We start from the raw sequence: 22,186 nt of genomic DNA on the forward strand, positions 1-22,186 counted from the left end.
AACCCAAAGAGATGGATATAAAACATTTTAACAAACTTCTTAAGTCTGTAAGAGAGGCTAGTAGTTTCACGCAAACTTAAAATGCAACTTGAAGAAGTACCTGCTGGAAAAAAATTCTTCACTCTATTGATGAATATCTTAATGCCATATTGGAAGGATCATTTTACATGCATCTGAATAAATTTGTGTTTTTTGATCAAGGTATCTTATTCCTTATGTAACTGTTGACTTGGGATCAATGAATATTATTTTGTCTCATATGACCTTGAGGGCAACATGAATGTCACCTAGCAATGATCATACCCTTTCCAGTGCCAAATATTTGATATTTCACATCATAAAGGAAGCGTGACTGCTTATTCTTTGGTAGGAAAATGTTCAAGTCAATTATTTCTCATCACCTCTGAAATGTATATTATTGATGGATAGGTAACATTGAAAGAATGTTTTATAGATTTAAGTCAATGTAAAGGTCAGCGCATGTGATGCTGAATGGAAAAGAATTTTAGGTGCTTAGAGGCTTCACCAGTTTAATTCTGCAAACCGTCCAGTGACATGATTCAAAAAAAGATAGTTGTAAATGTTAATATAATAAATAATAGTAATGCATATAAATTTAATTGCTATTCATTGCCATAATTTACCACAGGTAACCAATATTTTCATGAAATTGCACTAGATCCATGATATTGTATGCTAGTTGCTTTAAAATATTCACGGCATATTCTATATTAGAATACACGAGCACATTGATGTTCTGTATTGAAATGAAGGAAGTAACTTCATAATTTCACGGGTGTATGTCGAATTACAAAGTTACTTTTTTCATTCAATGTTGTGTAAATTCCATAGTTGTAAATGTTAATATAATAAATAATAGTAATGCATATAAATTTAATTGCTATTCATTGCCATAATTTAACACAGGTAACCAATATTTTCATGAAATTGCACTAGACACCTAAGACAACGAATTGATGTTCCATGCGTGGTAAATTAGCATAATTTTAATGGATACTCTCTGCTGTTATTATTGAAGTGCAAATCAAATTGAATTTTAAATTGTTTTTCTTCATCAGGCAGTGGGTAGATAGTTCAGCTACCGAGTGAAGAGTACCTATATGAGTGGTGATATCTATGGAAATACTCGATTTCACGCAAGCTTTATAATTTTCTGGATAACAGATCTTCTTTTGAAACTGCAGGTCATGCATGGAAAGTAACTGAACAGTCCCCCTTGATATGTGGTTCTTATGCTATTGGCCGACTATGAGGTAAGCTCGATCAACACCTATTAGACAAACCTTTTAGAGTAGTTTGACAAAATTGCAAAAAATGATACACTATTATGACATCACGATCCAATTGGAATTATTTGGAGTCACTGACTTAAATTTTTTCCCGGTAGAAAGTATCCCAAAACATGAGAAGGAATACCCTTGACTGAATGAAAATTCAGTTAGTTGGCAAATTATAGCTGCAGTGTACATAGACACAATCTGATGCGTACTATTTCCGGGAAACTTGGATATAACTAAAAAAATTTTTAAAATCATATCTCAGGGGTAGATTATTTATTAGAAGGTTTTCAATAGCCAGTGATGCTGAAGTTTATGATAATGGGTCTTTTGATATAATATATACGACTTCATTACTAACTTCAATATTTCCCCATACATTTCCTGCACCATATAAACAGAATGCAACAATTTCCTACCCTTTATTGAGATTTTAAATTAAAAAAAACCCAACTATATGTCATATTTCCAAATCTTTAGAAAACTATCACATTCAGACAGTTACATCCCTTCTGATTACTTCCACCTCAATAAAAACAAAAAATCGTTTTATATTTCCTTATTAACTGCGTCCCCTCAATCCCACTTGATAATTATGCCTTTTTCAAGAAACTGAAACACATAGAAAACGTGGCTATCAACCTAGGTTAGATCACCAATTAGATATGCCAATTGCTCAGAAAACATGTACTGAAAAACTTATCAAGTTCACCACCACCACCAGCCCTTCTCCCATTTCCAACAAAAAATACATTGAAAATGTCTATCCTTAAGTAAGTATCCTTTTCCTCAATTTTAAAACAAATAATATGCATAAATATTTTTCAATAAAAAAATTCATATTAAACAATCTGCTTTCCCACGTCAAAACTGATACCCTTAATCTGCAGAAATCTGGTAAATACCAAATTGAGTACTTTCCCCCTTTGCAACAAAACATATAATGACAAAGATAGCGGTAACTCCTTATAAGATTTGAGGAACATTTGGCCCACTTCAAATATAATAGACTGCATAAATCTAGCATGGCCAAAAATTTAATATGAACCAATCTTTTATCTGCAGGTCAGAAAATACGAGGCTCATTGTGTAACAATAGTTGTCACATCTGTGCACCTTTGTTTTCTCCTTCTTCCAATCATTCTCATGGATATAATCCTCCCTAATCTCTTTTTTATTCCATCCCACCTAACTTCCCTGCCATGTGTTATGCAGTCATTTGGTAATCATGGACCAAGCAGTTATTTGAAAAATTTACTTGGTAATAAATGTTTTCTTTCCGAATTACCCTCTCTGAGAATGTTTAGGGTTCCTTCAGCCAACAATAGGCATTGCACTCTTTTTGGAGTTCCTTTCTCGCATGGTAATTTTCAAGAGTATTAGGCAATGCAAGGCTGCGATAAGTATTGTAATAGCTATTGCTTTAATTACCTGAAAAAAGGGCATGCAATAATGATAACTATGTCTAAACTGAAAGGTCTGATATAATACGTTTTTAGTTGTAATTTAAACTGCTCATTGCTCTAAAAAATTCAACTTGAATCTAAGCATAAGTACAAGACTGCTTCATAATTTTTTCAAAATGTTTGAACTATATAAATGAGAAAAATTGTAAAAGGGTTTTCTACCCATAAATTTACATTTTCGTATTAAATGAATATATTATTACTTATGTATTTTCAACCATTGCACTATGTAATTGAGAGGTCCCTACATTTGAAAAGCATTGAAGGTTTCTCGTCTTATTCCAGAAATACTCCAGCAGTACAGGTTTATCTGTGGTTAAACCTAGTCTAGCTTCCAATTCTGCAAGCCACAACGAGTAATAAATTTCCTCTGCAATGAATCAGTGGTGGTGAGACCTCTGTATAAGGGTATGTCCAGGATTATGTACAAAATTCACCAATGACTAACGATTTCCAATTCCACCATTTTTCGCTTAATTTCTGGATATGCAAACCTGAAAATTTTGTTTCCATTTATCTCAATACATGCAAATGAGCAAGATGAAGTTCTTGCTCGCTAGACTTTAAATGCACAAGTATGTTGACTGACTTACCATTCCCTTGGTCACATTTTTGAATAACCTTTCATTACATTCATAGCTGAAACCTTTTCCCCCAATATTATCAGGTTCAACTCATCTAGCTTATATTAGAAAACTTTTTACACAGGAAACTGATAAGAAATAACTTTTTGTTAGCATAAAAATTGACCAGATTACTTCAGGGAAAGAATTTATTAGATTTAAAATTTAAGCTGGAAATATGTCATACTTATCTCGAACTAAGTGTGAATTAACTATTTAGAAGTTTTTTCCTGCTATCAAATTTATTATCACCCAGTCTTCATACAATGCACTACATCATCAAATTAAAACTTTGGCATTTGAATCTGGTAGACTACCAAATGGATCGGCAATCAGCATGAACTAGGAATGGGAATTTAATACACTAAAAATCTTGCTCTCTATTTTAATCCTAGGCACATCAGCAGACCGAAAACATGTTTTCCTCTGATACAGCTGCCTTTGTCAAGAAAGGTTATTCAAAACACCACTGCCATATGGCTGCGAAGGGGCATAAGAAAACCCACATTTGTAATTTATGATTTCTTTATGCTTCATCAACAAAAACAGGATTTAATAACTTTACATCAATATGCCTTTTATCGCAGGGAAGTATCATACGGATAAATTAAATTACAGGAATGAGATACATTTTATAGCTTATTCCTGTTACGCTCTAGCATCTCTAGAGAAACATGCTGGTTCTAGTTTCCAAAGAGAGTATGGTTTTTGAGCAGGTGTCATCCACCAAAATATGAGTCAACAACTATAGAAAATTCACCATGCATTCAAATCAACATTGTCCATAAACCCATCTCAAAATTCAATAAGAACAGATCATCCTTTCATTCATTTCTAACACATTATAAGGAGTAAAACACAGTTCTGAATGGTTCACCGAGAAGTTCAACACATCCATCCAACTGCAGTTCCACCACAACAAAGTCACAATCAGTCAATAATTCAAGCTCACATTCAAAAAATCTTATTCTACCCTGAAAGACACTTAAAATGTTTAAAAGACCTATCAGGCTTGACTGTCAACCAATAGGTGCTTATTGCAAAGCTATTGAGAAGTTCATCTGACACTCATTTGTCAAGGTCAGTGAGGTTTTTGAAAAGTTCATCTGCATCTGATTCTTCCTTCACTCGGACCAATACAGGCATAGGCTTGTTGTCTGGTTCAGACGGCAAGGGACACACTAGCATGACATTATTCTTGCCAACACGGGTGGGAGCTGGGAGGGATGAACCACCACCATAGAGCACATTGAGAAGGACAGTTCCTATTGCATTGTCTGCACGAACGACTACTTGTATTTTCTTCATTTTAGACTCTTCCTCTTCAGAAACAGGCTTTATGTGCAAAGTTCCAACGCCACACTCATTGAATTTCCCTTCCTTCTTTACAAAAAGTTTGCACCTACACAAAAAAAACATTAATTACACATGAATACAGGAAATATTTTACATAAATTTATGTAATAAACAATAGTTAATTAATTGAGCAAAAAGGCAAATTGTTTTATACAAGACCTTTTATTAAAATTTACTATATTAATAATTATTATCGATACATCTCAAAAGAATTACACATCTGTGTTTATGGTTGAAATTCCACTTATATTATTACTAGAAAAAATTAAATTACAAAATATCATTTCAGGGAACCAAAGATTTTTCAGTAACTTTACACTTCATTATTAGTGAAATTTTTTATACAGGCAGAAGTGGAAGAAATTTTGTAATAATAGAGAATCTTTGGTTAAAATAAATTAACATTTACCTTTGATTTTTAACTTTAGGCAACACTAAGAGTTTGATTGCAATCGATAATTTGAAGCTAAAGCAATTAATTGTCAACATACAATGTCATATTATTTTATTTTGCTATTGTGAAGAAAAGAAATTTTTGTTTACACCATGGCGCAAAACCCCAAGTGTTTAAAATGCTCTTTACAATGAACTTCTAACCATTTAGTGATATATTTTGAATGTGATGTTCAAAAATAAATAATATCTCTTGCACAGCTAAATCCAAAAGTAATTAATTTTTCTAACACTTTTATAAATACTTAAAAAAAAACTATAATAGTATGCATGCCTTACAACTACGTAATCATTAAAAATGGGCCTGTATATTACCGCTTTGTGTAGATGGCATCATCTTCAACAATTGGCTTGAATTCATCTTTAGGGGTTTCTTCATCTTCTTCCTCTTTCTCTCCAGTCTTTTCCTCATCAACTTTAGGTTCAGCTTTTGTAGGGTTATAAAAAGGGAATGTGCTACTCCTAAAACAATAAAAATGATTATTGAAATATGTTAACTGTAATACAAGTGAATTATTATAATGGCAATTATATGATTTTGGAAACCTAAAGTGAATGGAACAAGTAAACGAAGGTTAGTTTTTAAGACCTATTCCATGAGTTATTTACATAGAAAATTCCAATTGAAATAAAAAAACTCTCATGATAAAGTTTACCAATGACAGCTCGTACATGAACTCACCCTCCAAAAGTAAATCCAGCTGATGGGAAAGACGCATTTGAACCTCCAGCTGAACTCTGCGCTTGGCCAAAATTGAAAGTCTCCTTAGAACCAGATAGGAATGGGTTCACCTCATTCTTTATACTCTTATCTTTCGCATCATCCGCCTTTTTCCCAAATGTAAAACCTGGTCCGACGATAAATGTAGACGCATTACCTTGTGCACTCCCTGGCGACCCGAAAAACGACGGCGTAGGTGTTGTCAAAGTTGTTGTGGAGGTGCTAGTATTTGTTGAGGCTGGCTTGGAGCCAAGTGTGAAACTGAAAGAATTATCGGCAGGCAATTTTTCAGTTTTTTCTGACGTTTCAGTAAGTTTAGTTGAGCTTTCACTAGAATTGTCTTTCTTTTTCTGACTTTCTGATGCCTCTATGTTCAAAAGATGACGTTCATAGTCACGAAATATGGGAGTCAGTATACAGATGGGATTCTCATCCACGTGCGTCTTGATCCATGCGGACACACTTTCATTTAAACCTTTTAATTGTGCATAATATTCACGGGAATGGGAGTTTTCAGTTGATGTTCCATCGACTGCTACAGGAGACGAGGGTGCAGCAGACGCGGTTTTCGTCGTACAAGTCAACTGTGATGATGTTACTGAAGTGGATGCCTCTGCTGGCATGCCATTCGAAGACGAAGATGAACTGTTGTTTCCCAAGCCAAATGTAAAATTTGCTGTTTTCGGCGCACTAGTCGTTGAGCCGAAGCCTCCAAAACCGGCAAAAGCACTCTTCGTCGAACCCTGGAATATGATACAACGAAATTTAGAATTCCCATTTCTAGTGCCGACGATTCAAAAGCCTTAATGTAGAACAAAACCTGTTGAGTTCACATGATGATAATGATTTTTCATACAGAAGGTTCGCATGAATAACTAAGGCATTGTTTATATGAAATCTTAGCAATATAAATTCAAGTTCAGGAGTTCAAGTTGTCAACAATGGAAATCATGAAGATCTAAGAGGTTAGAACAATCAGTTTTACATTTCCCAGTCCTGGCGCTCTCCTTTTTGCTGTTTTAATCACTCGCTTTTTCAGCTCATCCGTGGAGGCCTTCTGAAATGTACCAGCTTCTTCAGGAACTTCTTCTTCATTCCAATTGTCATGATTAAGGTCAGTTGTTGCGTTTCTTTTGGCCATAATGAGTTCCTGTAAGGCAACTGTCTTACATTAATTTTTACTGCTCCTTTAAAATTAATGTAGAAATTATCCAAGGTTTAACTGAAGCGAATGAAAGTAAGAATTGCGTAATATATCGACAATATTAGATCCAAGAATATTTAGTCCATCGGTATTCTACAGCAAGCGGAAAATAACGTTGTAGTTAAGCAAAAATCACATGTGACTGAGAACTACGACAATAAATTCGATGACAATTTGGAGAATGGTAATTGAAGTCCACTTATAAATCATCTTTGGCGAAATTTCAGATACACCTTCACTCTTATAATTCAGTGGCAAAAATACAAGAAGAAATTCTGACTTACTATTTCCAGGTCCGTTCGTATCGTGACGTACAACTACCGTTGCGCTTTCAGCCTTCCTCTGGGTCAATCCGCTTCAAAAGATAGTCCGTTGCCGTATCACTAATCGATTGCAAAAAATATTTATAGATAGGATTATAGGGTAGAAAAATTTTCCACATCAAGAGTAAAATACTTTACTGTATTTTTGATAACCTAAGAAGGAAATTTACTTTAATTATTAAATTCAAATACAAAAGTTTCGACAGCGCAAGAATGTAGAACGAATCTGTTTTTGTGCCCTGCTACCTTCGGATCTTAGCGCCCTATCGGTCTGCTACACCGTTGAGTAAAGGAGTATCGGTACTGAAGTGTTGTGAAAAAGAAGAACCAAGACATAACCATGGAGTTATCTAGTATACTTGAAGCTGATATACAGGGTATTCAAAATCAGTTAAAAACTGCGATTCTAAATCATCAAGTAAGTTATTATTACCGTTTATTCAATCATCATCAACGTTCTTGTTAGTTTTCACATAATAGAGGTCCGGCGGACTTCGTCATGATGTTGTGGTGTTGTATATTTTTAGTAATTACAACCGTATAATTATATATTTGTTATTTTTACCGATTTAATACCTTTGATTACTCTATAGTTTATTGTGAGGAATGGAAATTCACTTTTTATACGTTATCTTAAGAGTTAGGCATTATTTTCTTTGAAAATTTTGCCTTGTCCGTGCAAACTATGTTATTCGTAAACTTGTAACTACTTTAGATACCAACTGCTATTGCTTATAATAACTTGGTGTTTATATTTCAATGGGAAGATAAGTTCTTAAACTTCAGCCTCATGCAATTTTAATTTTCGTGTGGTATAGCGCAGCAGAGATGTCGCAACCGAAATTGGATATGTGCGAATGGGATTTTCCCTCCGTTTTGATATATGTGCACACAAATTGTTTTTTCTGTTTAGAAGTGATTATGAATATCATGGTAATATGTTCCATGTTGCTTTCCTGTTTAAATTTTCTGCATTAGTGTTGATTAATTCGTAATTGAAAACATTTTCCTACATAAGCGCTGGACAAGGCCAGCGGTATGTGAAGTTTTCAAAGTAATCAAAAGTAATAATATACCGACTCCAGCCCAACGAATTTTGTTTTATGGTCAGAAAATCTTAAGGGACTAGCTTCTGTCTTAGAAAGCAGATTAATTATTCCTGGTGAAGCTAATGATGATTGTCATTCCAAGATGTGTGTTTCATACATGACCTTAGTAAATTTGATTAAGAATATTGTAATGATTTAGTTGATCTCTGCTGTGAGTTTTTCATTCGATATTGTCAGAATTGGTTATTATTTCATTATAACGGCTGAGTAAGGAGTATGCTATTGACCGGTGATTGATAAAACATTTTTTCCTTTTCAGATTGGAATGATGAAACTGAGAAAAGATCCCGAGGCAAGTACCTACCGCTATTTTGTTGTTTTCAGCAAAGTTTATAACTTTATGTTGAGTAGTCTCGGGTATTAAGTGGTTACGTCTTTGATTCAAATTACTTCTTGCGAAATTAGCAATAATCTCCAAGTATTTGTTGTAGTCATGGAAACAGTTTCTAATTTACTAATAGATTAATCAACATTCCAAATAATACAGATGTGTCATGGTTACCACTTTTCAGAATGTAGAAGCAAAGAAACAAATAGCGGATGCACAGAATGCCATCATATCCCTGAGTACCAGTCAGGTAAGTACCTCAATCCTTTTTTATTATATTATTGTCGGTAGTGTTTATGTTGCGCCATTTATTGACCATCCCGAAAGTCTTTGTACTCGTCATTAGCGTATTACGAGCGAAGTTGAACTCTTCTGCCGAAGTTTTGAGCTGCGAAGTAGGTATCGATTCGTTAGTACCCTCGGACCATAACTATGCGATTTTGGGAAACAAGCACAAACCTACCTTTTGACTTGATGACCTTTGCGTCCGTAACATAAATTCCTTTTCGCTGTTTATTGAGTGACTCAGTTCCGCATCTATCGCCACTTCGTGTGAACGCCAGGGTTTATTAAGCTCGTATTATAAATGGGAATTGCGAGGCTTTTATTTTGATGTTCCAAAGTGACAAAGCTTGTTACTCGATTCACATCGTCGTGTTTTTATGAGTATTTTAATAAGTGATTAATACCTTTCAGTTCTTGGCGTTTGTGATATACTTTTGCTTGGCGTTGGTAATTGTCGACTTACCCACGGCCTGTTAAGCTTCGCTAATCGACTAACTCTGCCTGCTTCAATTGTGATTCAGATGGATAGTTTTACCAATTAAATACTCATATATTTTTATTTATTTTTTTCCTGTCTGCCTACTCGATTACCGTCCGGGGAGAACACCACTAACGGCATCGAAGTTAGCCTAGTGGTACTTAGTAATGAAGTTTGATGGCACTATGTTGATGCAAGTAAACCTAAATCAATTTATATAGAAGTATTGGTGTCTCGACGATTTATCGAATCAACTGTACATGGGAAGCGACCTCGTATGCGTAACCTGATTCATTCTTCAGAAATAGAGTTTTGAAAATATACATTTTTTCTATATATTTAGTTGCTGCCCGATTTCGCCGTCACTTTTTCGGACTCGATCTCAAATTGTTTCCAGAAAGTGTTTATTTTTAAAATTCTTCAAAATTAATTTCCTCTCAATATTAACATTTTACTCTTTTTCACACATTCACTTCGAATTGGTCAATGCCAAAACTGTCTTCATTGTTCGATATTTACCCCAAAACTTGTTGAGTAGTTTTTGTCTCCGTGATGTTATCATGAATTTTTTCGTGTTGTGTTCATTTCATTTTTGCGTGTGACATCGTATCCATTATCCAAGTGAATGTAACCTGGCCTAATATTATAAATGAAAAAATATAATATTTCCCATGCATCGCTTCACCTTTTCCGTCGTCTTTCATTTTTCGTTTTTGCCATATATTATATAAGATATGAACTCCATGATTTAGTTCAGGCTTTCGCTTTTGCTAGTGAACGATGCCGTCGAATGAGCGTATTGGTTGGCGAATCTTTGGCCGCGAGGCAGTCGCTGGAGGAACGCGCACGAGAGAGCGCTACGCTTGCTGATACACGTAATATACCTGTTTCTATCACTGCGGGCCGCGTGAGCTGATAGCGAGCTTCGAGGACCCGAAGGCGATATGCGCGTAAGGCTGAATAAGATTAATACATATGCTGTTTACCGCTGCAGACATTTTCGGCTGTTGGTTTCTTTGCGTGGCGTTTCGTGTGTGCATTGAACATATTCGGGCGACAATTAGTGATAACCTCGCGAAGAAATTTCTTCTTCGAAAAAATTGGGCCCTCGCCATATTTGCGAATACTTGTGTCTGCGGGCACGAAAAAGTATGGACAATTTAATTTTTAAAGCGTTACTGCTGCTTGGCTTAGTTGAATATTGTGAAATGGGACAATTTGATTATGTTGATGACCAAAATCTTGTTTGTTTAAAGAACTTCCGAAAAAGTTTCATGTATTTAAAAATTTGTACATTTTTCTTACGGCTGCAAAGTTTTACCATCTGCATTGCCAGCTGTTAACTTTTCATCTTCAGCTTTAGGTTTATTGCCTTGGGTCACTTGCGGACTCGCGAGTATTTTCACGCATTGAAACGATTGACTGGGCATTTCTCGTTCTCATATATCTTGTATTTTTTTCAAGTTAAAATATTTATCTGGAAATTATGTAAAAGATATTTAGTTACACGAATAGCGTATTACTGAATTATAAACCGACGTTTTTAAAAATGTAATGAAGTAGCTAGTTCGTTCAGCTGATGAATTTATCTCTGCTTTTATTTTATTTTTATCAATGAGTTTTGATTGATAAAATTTTCCATCAAAATTTGGAAAATGAAATTGTTCCTCCGCTAGCAAGTGTTCGTGTTATAAAAAGTATTTTATTCGGGATTTTTCAACGGGTTTTTACTACTTACAAACGTATTCGATTTTTCTGTCTATAAATGTTTCCATAACCACTGATAAGTATCATTGTGTGCATATAAAAGGGTTATATATATATATATATATATAAATAATGTGTATGTAATGTAATATAAATATATAAGTAATGAGTAGGAGTTTAGGAATTTTAGAAAATGTTGTGTTGCTAACTCCTAATTTAAACGAATTGCGTGAGATTGGAGGTCCTTTCTAAAGTTTACGTCCGTTTTTGGGTCTTTGAAAGTGAGTTATTGTTTTATGAGTATTTTTGCGGATTTGTTCGCCATTATTGTCGCTAAGTCTTTTAGTTTTCAAGGAACACCGAATGGTGAATTGGGTAACAATCACCCACTAGTCTTTCTACGAGCAAAGTAATTCCGAAAGGATTTAATTTTGGGCTCGTTTGTATTTATAAAATATTTCTAATGGCTGATAGATTTTTTGTATCGTAATTCAATATTTATGTGAATAATTTACTAATTTATTTTCCCGTCAGACAAAGGGTCGTGCAATATATAAATACACATTTACGTGTGATAATTATAAGAATGATTTTTGTTGAAAAAATATGCTTCGTAACCGTTCAACAAATAATAATAATTACCTGCTTTGGATTCATGTGTGCGACTGTTTAGAATGTGAGCTAATTTGAAGGTAGAGTCTGTAGGAACAATCTGTTAGTGTTTTTGATTTAGACAATAAAAGTTTTACTTTTAGGGCTGGCAGGGAAAATCTCATTCAATGTAGGAAGCAGTATGACAATACTGAGAAGAATTTTGGTGAAAAATAATTAACATCGTGAATCACAAAATGGTAGTATTTTTACGGAATCTTTTGAATGCATTTCCCGCGAATGTCTGAAGTTATTGATAGCGAGTAATTGATTTGAAGGGATCATAAATGCGGTAAAATGTCTTTTGTGATTATAAGTTGGCAGCGCACCTGGTCTGTATTTCACGTCATTTTGGTGGTGTAGTAAGTTACTCTGTGGAAAAATTTGGCCATTTGGTCTTTTGTCTCTTAAGTTCGTGAATTAAATGGAAGCACGATTTAATGCCGCAATGCGACTTCTTCTTTCTGGGCTTGAGGTGCATTTTTTATCCATTTGTTTTATGATGTGCAAATTTTATATTTATATTTCACGTATTCAATTAATGAAATGTCTAATATTTGAAATTTTTGAATGCCTTTAGGTCTCTATTAATGGGTTTAAATGTGAAACGGATAGTTTTGCTTGTTTGGGATCTCTTTGTACGCGAAAATAATAGATTAGTCAGGTGTCGAGAATTGATGAATGTCTAAACTAAAAAACCTGTTGAATGATTGGCATTAAAACCTTCTCGTGTGCTTTTCCCAACGCTACGTTTGGGTCGGAAATATTTTTATGCTGGGCAGCGTTTTGTGCGCTTTCCCGTCATGGTGGAAGCGCGCGTCTCAAGGTTAACTAGTATACTGCGAAGGGAGACCTTATATCATTTTTCATCGAATCTTTCACCTACTTAGCGGCCATTTAAGTTCACTGGCCGTGTGTTCTGAGACCACGGTAGTATTTCAGTTAAAAAATTATTATTTGTAATTGGTGCGTTTGAGCCTTAAAGCTGATTTTCTCGTAGCTTTGATTCATCAAGCATACGTTGGTACCGTGCTTCTAGAACATTCAACAGCCATTATGCTGCGGCGAAGTGGGTAAAAATAGCGCCAATATAAATGTGCTGATGTAATATTAACTCGGTCGATTTTAAATTCCTCCAAACGGTGGATTTCGTGAGTCCTCATTTTAAATCTCTCTGTTGCCTGAATGCCGTCGTTTCTGCGGGGCAGCCTTGGCCGTATTTTGTGGGTCTTTCTCGACCAATTGGACAAGTGGTTAATTGATAACGTGTTGTGTTTTACATCATTGGTCGTGAATTTTTTTGCTGGAATAGTAATTACGCGGACTCAGCACTGCAGCTTTCTTGTTGGTGCCCATGGAATTTCGTTATTTATAACTAAATAAATTTAATCATACATGGTATTTGAGAGCGTCCATTTCGGATGCACGGTTTTTTAGAATTCTGAATTCGAGCCATTTTGGGTACTCCTGCTCCGTTGCCGTGAATAAAGCTCTTCCATGATAGGCTTTTTGGTTGAGTGACTTCACTTTAGGAAAAATGTGCATATTAAACAAGCACAGTCACAATAAAGGAAGACGAATGCAGATAGTATGATACGTGCCAATATAACGATATTCAAACGTCAACTTTAAATTTTGCCTCAGTATTCAATGTATAAAAAATCGTGGGATAGGCAAAATAAATGGTATCTGAAGAAAGGAAACTGTGATTAATCAGAAAAGTAAGGATTTCTTAAGTGCGAGTTTTTTTTACTCATAAGGGAAAGAGTTGTTAAAATAATTATTTTTTAATATAATTTAACTACTTAAAAATGTGCTGTTGGAAGCTCCATCTTGGATGTCGAGTTCATATTTATATATTGGTGGCATCATAGTAGAAATTAGCCATGCTTTTATTTTAAAATCAGTCGTTAGGGGTCACTCCAGCAATTTATTAGACACGAAACCTCATAATTGTTACTCAATGAATTCATTCCCACGGACTTCATTGAGGAGCTAGCTGGGAAAAATTGTCAGCATGGCTGGGAAAAAACCTCTCACAAATAAGGGAATGAATAACTGATAAGTGTAATTATTTATACTCACGCTAGGTCAGGATTTACCAGTAAATTCTAATAACTGCCAACTTCAAATTACTACTTTTTTAAAGGTGTTTAGGTAGTTATGAAAATATTCCTACCTCAATCTTTTTAACATGGAGAGTTTTTGGATGCTAAGCTACGAAATGAGGCTACTTATAAATGTAGTTTTGAAAGAACTCGCGTGAAATTGGAATCATCTCAAGGGTTGGAAGTCATGCGCATTGATTCCGATGAGATTTTGATACCGTTATTATTTGTGGTCATTGTAAAGGGTACTCAAGAAATCATAATTACTTTATCGAGTTATCGTCAAGAGGATGCTTTCATAGCCCTCACATTTTCCACTGTGTGTGTCCAAATTATCAGTGTAATCCTGTGTTCTACCAGGTTCGTGTGGCGTCTTTCGTGACTAGAAAGCCGTGAAATTTTTTCGAAATTGGTATAGGGTGACTGTGTTTGCATTTGCTGCTTATATTTTTGAGTAATTCAGCTTTCAGGAAAACTAACTAACTCGTTTATTGTAATATCACTTTTTATAACGCCGGAGAAAAACTGTAATTTCCGATCTAATAATTGGAGCATATTACCTTTCAAATTTATGCTATCCTTTAGTGGCTACATGGCTAGATAATTTACTGGCAGTTGTATTGTGTGATGGTATTGTGTAATCGTATCTTTTGGCTGTGTGATTTTTATTGTGTTGCATCTCTGTGTGTCCGTAAATAACGTTGTATAACGGTTATAAGGTGTACACAATTGCTTGTGTATATCAGGCTGGTTTGTGTCGCGAAAACTCATTTTTAAAAACCTAACTTTGGCACTTTCCATAATCTACATCTCAAAATTTGGTTTGAGGCGAGTCGGTGAGGTTAAATCTCCTGGTGTGTGGGCCTACGGCACAGAGTGAGAAATTATGCTGAGGATTCGGTTCAGAGTTTATAAAAGGTGTGTTTAATCCTGAATTAATTTGTGTAGGCTGCTCCTACTACGTATGTGAATCTAATGTGGAAGCTACAAAAACAGCGGTTGATCCAGTTTGGTGGAATTATAACCTCCCAATTTTGCTGAGACTTGATATACACGTATGCCTCGCGACTGGAAGCTAGCCCATATAACTCCCATCTATAAAGGTGGCGATAGGGATAAACCAACCAATTACCGACCCATTTCTTTAACATCGATCTCTTGTAAAATATTGGAACACGTTATTGTCACTAACATTATGAAATTTCTTGATAGTAGGAAAATACTAATCCACAACCAGCACGGATTTAGGAAAAGCAGATCTTGCGAAACACAACTTGGTCTCTTCATTCACGATATACTTAGATCGGGAGAAAACAACACCCAAGTCGATGCAGTATTCCTGGATTTCAAAAAAGCCTTCGACAAAGTCCCACACAATAAATTGTTACATAAACTTAAATACTATGGGATCAATGAGAAAATAATTAATTGGATTAGAGACTTCTTGTCAAACCGCAAACAAATAGTAGTCATAGATGGGTTGTGTTCAACGGAGAGAGATGTTACTTCGGGCGTCCCCCAGGGAAGTGTAATAGGGCCTCTTCTGTTCTTAATATACATAAATGACTTAAGCACACACGTTAGTAGCAATCTAAGGTTATTTGCTGACGACACGGTGATATACAGGGAAATAAGGAGCCAACTAGATCGCGAGCTACTCTCTAGAGACTTAGACAATATCTCGGAATGGTGCAATAAATGGGGATTAACACTTAATATAGATAAATGTGCAGTTTTGAAATTTTGGAATAAAGGAAGCGAGGAACAGGATATAAACTACAAAATAGAGGGTTCAGTATTGACTACGGCAATTCAAGTTAAATATTTGGGGGTTGTTCTAACACCACGCCTTTCATGGGGAGCACATATCAGGACAATATGCGGATCAGCTTTAAAGAAACTTGGCTTCATAAAACGGGTGGTGGGGAAATGTAATGAAAAAGTTAAAGAGAGGTGTTATTTTGCTCTAGTTAGACCTCATTTGGAATATGCCGCAAGTATTTGGGATCCGTGGGAGAAAATTTGGCAAAAAGAATTAGATAAAGTCCAGAGAAAATCCGCTAGATTCGTTAAAAATTGTTATGATAAAAACACAAGTGTGACAGGTCTCTTAGGGGATTTAGGCTGGGAACCACTTGAAGTGCGGAGAGAACAAGCGAGGCTTAGACTTTTAGAAAGGTTCAGAACAAACGAGTTTTAATTTGACACTGAAGGAATTATAATGGCCCCACACTACTTAGGTAGATCAGACCACAAAGATAAACTAAGGGAGATAGATTCCAAGACAGATAGGTACAAATACTCACTCTTTCCCCGAACAATCAGTAATCATAATAGCAAGAAACCGAAGTCACTTTAGAAATATTAAAAACGTTGAATTTACAAGTCGTAACAAAATTAAACACTATAGAGATGTTAGGTATACTTTCAGGTGCATGTGTATGTTAGTTGGTAGTTTGAGTGTTTGCATGTGTGTGGGGTGTAAGTGTTCATGCATGAATGTATGCCATGTTTTTTTTATATATGATTTTGTCGTTATTGCATGCGGTTTTTTTTTCTTTTCTAAATTATTGGTGGTGTCCTAGCACCCTCCGCCACACGCCCTTGCGGCGGCTAGCGGGGTATTAAGTAGATGTAGATGTAGATGGGTCATTTATCGTGCCTAAACCGTAGTCCCCCACCTCATCACATGTCTGCATGTGTGTGGGGCATAAGTGTTCATGCATGAATGTATGCCATGTTTTTTTTTGGATATATGATTTTGTGGTTATTGCATGAGGTTATTTTTTTCTTTTTCTTTTCTAAATTACGGGTGGTGTCCTAACACCCCCCGCCACACGCCCTTGCGGTGGCTTGCGGGGTATTAAATAGATGTAGATGTATGTGGATATCGGGTCGCTGAAATACGTGAAATAAGGAACACACTATCTTCGTCCACTGAATTGTATTCAGTTATAACCAGTTTCAACCTCTTATGCTTCATCTTGAGGTACAATTTTTGCATGAGTAGGTGTAGTTATATATACTCTTATATTGAGGGATAGAGATGAGGAAGAGTAGGGAGGATTGGCCCGCGGTCAAGGTAGTTGGGGATGGAGGATTGGGTTGCCTGGTATGACAGAGAGGGGAGGAACACAGCAGGGGGTTAAGTGCCTTTTTGTATGAGAGAAAGGGAGGTTTCCAGGGTAGGGAAGAGTTGTTCAGACAATATATCATTGAACAAATGTCCCTTTTTAAAACGGTACCTGATGAAGACGCTGAAGCGTTGAAACTAGTTGCTCCCGAATAAAATTCAATGGACGAATACAGTGTGTTCCCCATTTCACGAACATGAACTTTCACAAAGTTGGTCATGAAACAGTCGAATCCACTGACATACATGGGAAATTAAGCGAAGTAATAGATTCAGAAGTCAACTTTAAAACATCATCTACATAATATCCCGCAAGGGCGTGTGGGGTGGATCTGTTTATATTTGAAATAAATATTTGTTGGTTGAAATGGATAAGCCAACGTTACTCCATTCAGAATTATTCGAGCATTGATCAGTCTTAGATGCATTTTGGAAGGATGCAAGTTGTCCGGTTTTCAATGATGGCGTATTCGTTTGTTTTTGTATTGCATAGTTTTATAGTACTGCTGACTAAGAGAGTCAGATGACTCCTAAGTATAATCATTTGCTTTTGAATTTTTTTTTGATATTTTATTATTTCCATGCCGATATCTTGAAATTGAAAAAAAAGTTGGATTGTAATCATTTGAGCAATGTCGTTTCCACGTTCGCTCTCAACGATTTATTGCAGTTTGAAGGTCTCTCTTTGAAGATCGTTACTTAACGTTTCCAAATTGGCTAACGTCCTTCACGTATTTTATCACATCTTCAACTCGATTGCCTGTAGCTCATTTGCGTTGCTTATTCTCATATGCAACAAAATGGGATATGGAATTAGCATTGTAAAAATAAATTGTAAAAAATGGCGACGAATTTTGATTTTTCTGAAACATGTCCTGGAAAAGGCAAGGTAGCAACTTGCCCCTACCATATTTACGAGGAACGAAGAGTATTGCTCCAGATTTCTGAAAGCAGTTTTTCACATTGCCCTCGTTTTGAAGAATAAAATCAATGAATGAAATCTAGTAGCGGAAAGAATGATGACGGGGCAGTTATTTATTTCAGTCATTAGTGTCTTTCTTTGTTGACATCCATTTTAGGTAATAAGGAGATTTTTCCCTGGGTATTATGGCAATATCAGGTGACATTGTCGTGTAATGCGTGCCATTTAAGAAATATTTCTTTTTAATTTCGCTCAAATATTCTGTCGGTTTCCAACCAATCACCCTACCAATGGTTGTTGACAATTTATGAAAATTCTTGATGGGTTTTTTGGATCAAATCGTAGGTATATTAAAAAATTATACATTAATGGAATTAATGCGATGGTAGGTATATTAAAAAATTAATGGATAGTGGAATGTCAATACCTGCGTTGTAATGAGCTGTACAGTAAGGTGCTGGATTAAGCTAACGGAAATAATATTATTTATTTTTGATTAAATGTTGTGGAGACTATCTAAAAATTTCATTGAGTTTTTAAATTTAACTTTAATTTAGTTTCTTATGATTTACCTCCTTCATCGATCTAAGGGACCCCAACTTCAGAAAAAAGTCCTGACCAACTCATTTAACAAATCAGAAGCACAAGAAGGGAATAGAATTTTTTTAATCCTCATAAATACAGTTATCTGCAAAATCTTCATAAAGTTCTCCGTATTATTAATTGAACTGAAAAATTGTATAATTATTTAACATTGAAGTTTATAGTTAGTTGATTGAATGAAATAGCGAAAGAAGACATTTTGCTTTCCTGCATAGAATTTTTTTATCACGACCGAGGTGTTGTTACAGCGTAACATCTTTAGGTGTAACGAAACCTAGGTCGTAATAAAAAAATTCTATTTGCTAAAGCAAAGTGTTTTCTTTCATCATGAAGGTTTTCATTTTTATGTATGTTATTTTTGAATGAAATAGTCTTAGGAGTTTTCACGCTTGTTCCCGTTATTACATACTGCGGAATTATAGCTTCTTAAAACATAAATAAATATTTTGACTGCCATAAATGTCATTCATTTTGTGGAATTTAATTTGTGTCAGTACGATATCAAATTATTCTTCTTATGGATTATTGGGTTTCGTATGGATTTTTCATTAATTCTGTGGCGAATACAGTCGGAACATGATCCGATTGACATAGGAAATCAGGTATGGTTCGAAATAATTTTTGTTTTTTTTTAAGTTTTTTATTGTAGAATTCGATTCTGTCAAATTCAAATCCATTCTTCAAAGAGAAAAGTGCAAATATCTGCGATTTATTTTCTGCTTATGACCTTGTATTTTGGAAATGTGACCGCATTGCTGCATTCAAATTTCACGTAATTAGCCAATTGCAGGTTTAATTTTCCTATTAGGTGGAGGATTTATTTTCCTTGTTTAACTCGAGAATATACCAGGAAAACATGCCATCTCCATTTAGCTGGAGGTTTTTCGAGTTATCACGTGGATTTGAATACCGGAATCTTTTTGGTGCCGATGCCACCACTTACTATAACATCATGTCCCCATTCTAAAATATTCAATGCCTGTTTGGATTCATCTCCGCAAAATATGGAAAATTTTTACTGATTCCACTTTTTGGGCGGATGGGCATTTCATAAGTGTTATTATTTGATTTGTTTGTGTTGGTAGAGTTGAAAATCGGTATGTTGGTTTGGAGCATTATGCTAATTTGGGTAGAATCTTCACTACTGAGTTAGAAGTCTACCTAATGTAGTCTAATACTTTTAAAGTAACGTTGGAACCCTATGAATAAGGATGAATTCTCTCAAATGAATTCATTGGATGATGTGGGGAATATTTTTTCCATATGTATGTATATAGTGAGGCCGAATATACATCACTTACATTTGTGAGAGTCTACTCCATAAATTATTGCCGGAGAGATAGAATATGTACGTATATAAGACACTGATTCAGGTGCATAGCCATTAAGGGGAGAGATACGAGATTTCTGGAGGTATTTGAGCATCCAGTTCGAGAGATTGAGTCGTGAATTTCCCTTAAAAATACGACGGCCATTTGAGTTTGACGGTAAAAGATTCCGAAATTTCATTTGTTGCTATGATATTCCCAAAAATTACTCTGAGGAACAAAATGCATCCCTCGAAAACGAAAGCTCTTCCCGGCCACAGAAATATACATATAAACTATATTACAAAAATGTGTGAATAATCAGCATAGCCGTGTGTTCATGTCTTTTCATTACTACAAAGAAATTGTGTACATTTTTTCATATAGATTACTTTTCCGGATAGAAAATCAAGAAATTATTGAATGCATGAAACTGTAAAAAGTTTTCTCTGCTATAGTATTAATTTTTTTGTCGATAAACAAATCGCGAATACTATCAACTTTGCTGATTTGTATGAAGATTTAGGGATTGTAGAAAATCTATTTAAACCACTGGCAATTGTAAACTAATTACGTCGAATAATTTATCAAACATTGCGCATTTACATTGAAATTACTGTGATTTTTCAATCAATTATTTAGAAATCTTGTTGATATTTGAGTTAAGGATTTTTAATTGCAGTAAGGGAATGAAATGAAGAGAATTATGCTTCTGTCGAAAGAGGACTCGATTCTAGAATCGGCTATTGAAACATCAATATTTATTTGGCTGCATGGAAGTCATCCGAATTTTCGCTTAGTTCTTCAAGTCCAGTGAAGTCACACTTTCTTGTAATTTTATGCTATAGGGTTTTTCGTGATAGTGTATGACGGAAATCTTTTAAAAATCATGCAAAAATAAGTGTTGTATTATTATAAATTAAAGTGTTCTTGAGTAATCGCAAATCGTTTGGAAAAAGTTGTATAATTTATTTGTCGGAGGCAAATTGATAGGCATTGGAGGATTATCATCCGGGACATAGGATGTATTTGAATTTTGTTCAAATGTCGTAATATTTTGGCGTATTTAAGGCATTAAAGTTTGCATTGCATTGCAGTTGTCATTTACGGTTCGCTTTATGTTGTTTCACAATCTCATTATGCTATTTTACGTCCATGTCATTATAGAAATCGTCCTTGTCATTGCTAAAATGATTATCCTGAATTACTGGCATACATAATGGACTAATATTCGAGTACGTCTCATATAACTGTATTTATGAGGGTAAAAAAATTTCTATTTCCTTCTTGTGCGTTTGATTTGTTAAATAATGAACCAGACATTTAGGGCAAACCAATGGAGTATTTTAGTTTCATAAAATTTCGGTATAAATTATTCACTTATGGTCGAAATAATTTTACCTCAGCCATGTCATATAAATCCATCAGTTGTAATCTCATTAATATAGTTGAGTGTACGACTAAAAATCATAAAATTAATTTTCGGAAAGATATTTATCTCTGCGTCATCAATTATTCATTTTCACATCTCCCGTCTTCCCTTTTTTCATTCTGTGGGCTCGATGGATTGATTTACGCAACAGTTCTGAGGGACGAAAAGATTTTTTTTGTCCCTTGTCCGTTGCCGTTAACAGAGTTGTGCGAGCGTGTCCGAAAATCAATACTTATGAAATACCATTTCGCCGGGACGTATCGTTCACCGCGGCGGAAACAGCGCTTTACGTAGCCATTGCTTCCAATTATTTAAGGCCTCATCCGATGTATGGTGGGCAACTGGGAGTTGTAATAAGTTCTTGTCGCTAATGACCTTTGATCAACGGCTTTCCTCGGACTCAGTTCTCTTATCGATATTAAACTATTATGTCACTAATTCATACTTATGCTGTTTTCATCGAATTGACAAGGTTTTGATTAGAAACGTAGCTTCGTCTTCGAAAGAACATCTTCGTTACATGCTCTCTTTTTCGTTTTTGTTGTCATACTATATTTATTTTCTCTTGCAATGCTTTCCTCAATTTTTATTTGTAGGTTGTTGGTCTATGGATTTCTTTACAGATGTTGTCAAATCGTAGCATGGCATTACTCTATTATATTGTTTTTAGTTTTATATA

General features: G+C 35.1%; 2 protein-coding genes across 4 annotated transcripts in view; one reads left to right on the forward strand and one right to left on the reverse strand.

Moving 5' to 3' along the window:
* Positions 1 to 3,671: 3,671 nt before the first annotated feature.
* Positions 3,672 to 7,467, reverse strand: Nup50 (nuclear pore complex protein Nup50). The gene is made up of 5 exons (XM_071596902.1): positions 7,406 to 7,467; positions 6,903 to 7,067; positions 5,879 to 6,660; positions 5,512 to 5,658; positions 3,672 to 4,789 (listed from the first exon to the last, which is right to left on the reverse strand). Exons 2-5 carry the CDS (start codon positions 7,056 to 7,058, stop codon positions 4,456 to 4,458), a joined length of 1,419 nt encoding a protein of 472 aa, XP_071453003.1. The 5' UTR covers positions 7,059 to 7,067; positions 7,406 to 7,467; the 3' UTR covers positions 3,672 to 4,455.
* A 274-nt stretch (positions 7,468 to 7,741) lies between these two features.
* Positions 7,742 to 22,186, forward strand: part of LOC139697867 (PHD finger protein 21A-like) — a 240,036-nt gene continuing 225,591 nt past the window's right edge. For all 3 annotated transcript variants that reach the window (XM_071596723.1, XM_071596724.1, XM_071596725.1), the window contains exons 1-3: positions 7,742 to 7,862; positions 8,813 to 8,845; positions 9,066 to 9,131. In XM_071596723.1, the coding sequence (XP_071452824.1) occupies positions 7,785 to 7,862; positions 8,813 to 8,845; positions 9,066 to 9,131 (177 nt within the window). In that variant the 5' untranslated portion in view covers positions 7,742 to 7,784. The remainder of the gene's footprint in view (positions 7,863 to 8,812; positions 8,846 to 9,065; positions 9,132 to 22,186) is intronic.

Source organism: Hetaerina americana, unplaced genomic scaffold (assembly GCF_022747635.1).
Source record: "Hetaerina americana unplaced genomic scaffold, ioHetAmer1.1.p SCAF_8, whole genome shotgun sequence".
NCBI lineage: Eukaryota > Metazoa > Arthropoda > Insecta > Odonata > Calopterygidae > Hetaerina > Hetaerina americana.